This window comes from Apaloderma vittatum, unplaced genomic scaffold (genome assembly GCF_000703405.1).
Source record: "Apaloderma vittatum isolate BGI_N311 unplaced genomic scaffold, ASM70340v1 scaffold24540, whole genome shotgun sequence".
NCBI lineage: Eukaryota > Metazoa > Chordata > Aves > Trogoniformes > Trogonidae > Apaloderma > Apaloderma vittatum.
In genome coordinates, this window is record NW_009693185.1 from 1 (window position 1) to 2,012 (window position 2,012).

Consider the following 2,012-nt stretch of genomic DNA (forward strand, 5'->3'; position numbering starts at 1 on the left):
ACAGCGGCTCCTCGCTTACGGGCAGAGCATGGGCAAGAGGAACCTAGAGAAGAAAAGGTGCCGTTGTGCTTTCTAGGCAGAGCCCAGTGGCTCCTGTGCATCCTGCTGTACGTGCTTCAGGAAAACCAGCTGATGTGTCTTGTGCATTGTTTGTGTTTTCATATAGTTCATTGCATCAGCTGAAGTTACATGTGGGTTTATTTTCTTTTTATTTTTTTTGCAGTTTCACTTGGCTTTGCAGCCAAGTCCACACCAGCCTGGCAACTCACTTCCGTGGTCAGATTGTGGTCGAGTTTGAGAAGGAATTCCGGTACTTGTATGCAGAGTCCAGAGCAGTGACCAGCTTCTGTGTGCCAGATCCTGGAACGTGCCCCTCTTCTCAGAACACCTCCAAAGATGCCAACTCCCTTTTAAAGCCCCCACAGGTGAATGATGCTGAAACCTCGAGCCCCTCCAGCAGCCTTTCCAATGTAAGCATCAGGAGCATAAAGGTGTCTCCCTTTCTGAAAAACTCCAGTGGCAACGTACAGCAGGAAAAGCACGATTCAGGCTCTGACTCTGGTAATAAGAAGGGGAAGGAAGACACATCTCTGAAGCCCGCTTGCCCTAAGCAGCAAGGAGAGCCACCAGACTCGCCAAACAGCCCTCCAAATAAATCCACTGCAGCCTTGTATCACAAACCAAATGTGGCAGCGAGGATATTCTTGCAGCCAGAGCCTTCCCCTGCCCTGAGTTCCAATAAAAGGAGTTATCAAGGGGACGGTAAGGCTAACAGCAGCCACTGCTCCCCACCAAGACCTGAGCAGACGTTGCAGTCCCTTTCAGAGGGTGCCAGCAGCAACGGGACAAGCATGAAGCAGAAAGGGCCTGCTGCTACCTCCAAGGAAGCGCCAGCAGAAAACGACAACGTTTTTTATGGGCTGGAAAAAAGAGAGAGTCCCGGACAAGGAAAATTGGACCTGCTCTCCCCATACGACCACCTAAAACGAGATAAAAAGCCTGTAGTCCCTTGCTATGATAAACTCACGGAGGACATGCTGATGGAAAAGAACAGCGCGTACGGGGCTGAGAAAAGAATGACTCTGGGGCACAGTAAGCTGGATCTGATCACCAAGTACAACAAGTTAAAATCTAAACACATACACAGTCGGTTCGAACTCTGACCCGGGCCTCGAGGTGTCCTGTAGTCTTATTTTCGAGTGGTTGCTTTTCCCCACCAATCATCATATCTGGGGCTTGAAATCAAAATATGGGTGGTGAATTAGTCTTGTTCCTATGAAAAGGTGTCTGTGCTGTTTCTACTATATGCAGATGACTGATTCAGATGCAGTTAGCAAGTACAGGTCAATTTTTCAATTACTATATCATGGCAGGAGAGAGAAAATGACTTAAACATAATCCACTTTTCTGTGTTTTTTACCCATTTGGGAAAGAACCATTTCCCACCAATACCAGTGCTACAGCTGGAAACTGGCAACTGAGGTCTCCAGGGTGAACCCAGGTTCTCCGTGTGCTCATTCCTCTGCCTGTATCCCCATGCTGGAAAGGAAATGGTCAAAGGCGGGATAATGTTGTTAAAAATAAAGGAGCAGTTCTGCTGGAAAGATCTGTCTCGTGGGGAGGTGAGCACCCCTGAGTTTGGAGGAGGTGGGTGCATGGTTGGCACCTGCTCGGGGTTGTCGGTGGCACCCAGGGGGTTTCTGCTCATGGGTGGGATCAGCACACGGGGGGGTGGGGTGGGGGTCTCTGTGGGTCGGATCCGGATGCAGGTGGCAGCTCACCCAGGTCTGGACGTGAGTGGCTCTTCTACAGGAGGTGCTTGGGTGGTGCACATCTACATGGGGGTGACATATCTGCATGGAGGTGGCACATCTGCATGGAGGCAGCACATCTGCATGGGGGTGCCATATCTGCACAGGTGTGGCACATCTGCACAGGGGTGGCACACAGAATCACAAAATCACAGAGTGTTGGTGTTTGAAAGGGAGCTCTGAGGATCATTGAGTCCAACC

The 2,012-nt window shown here is 50.3% G+C and overlaps 1 protein-coding gene across 1 annotated transcript; it reads left to right on the plus strand.

The window, feature by feature from the left end:
- Positions 1-223: 223 nt before the first annotated feature.
- On the plus strand, positions 224-1,163 carry LOC104280527 (protein FAM83C-like; the record flags this gene model as incomplete). The annotated part of the gene is made up of 1 exon (XM_009878203.1): positions 224-1,163. A coding segment is annotated over one exon (940 nt), but the record flags the coding sequence as incomplete, so codon positions are not given.
- Between the last annotated feature and the right edge of the window lie 849 nt (positions 1,164-2,012).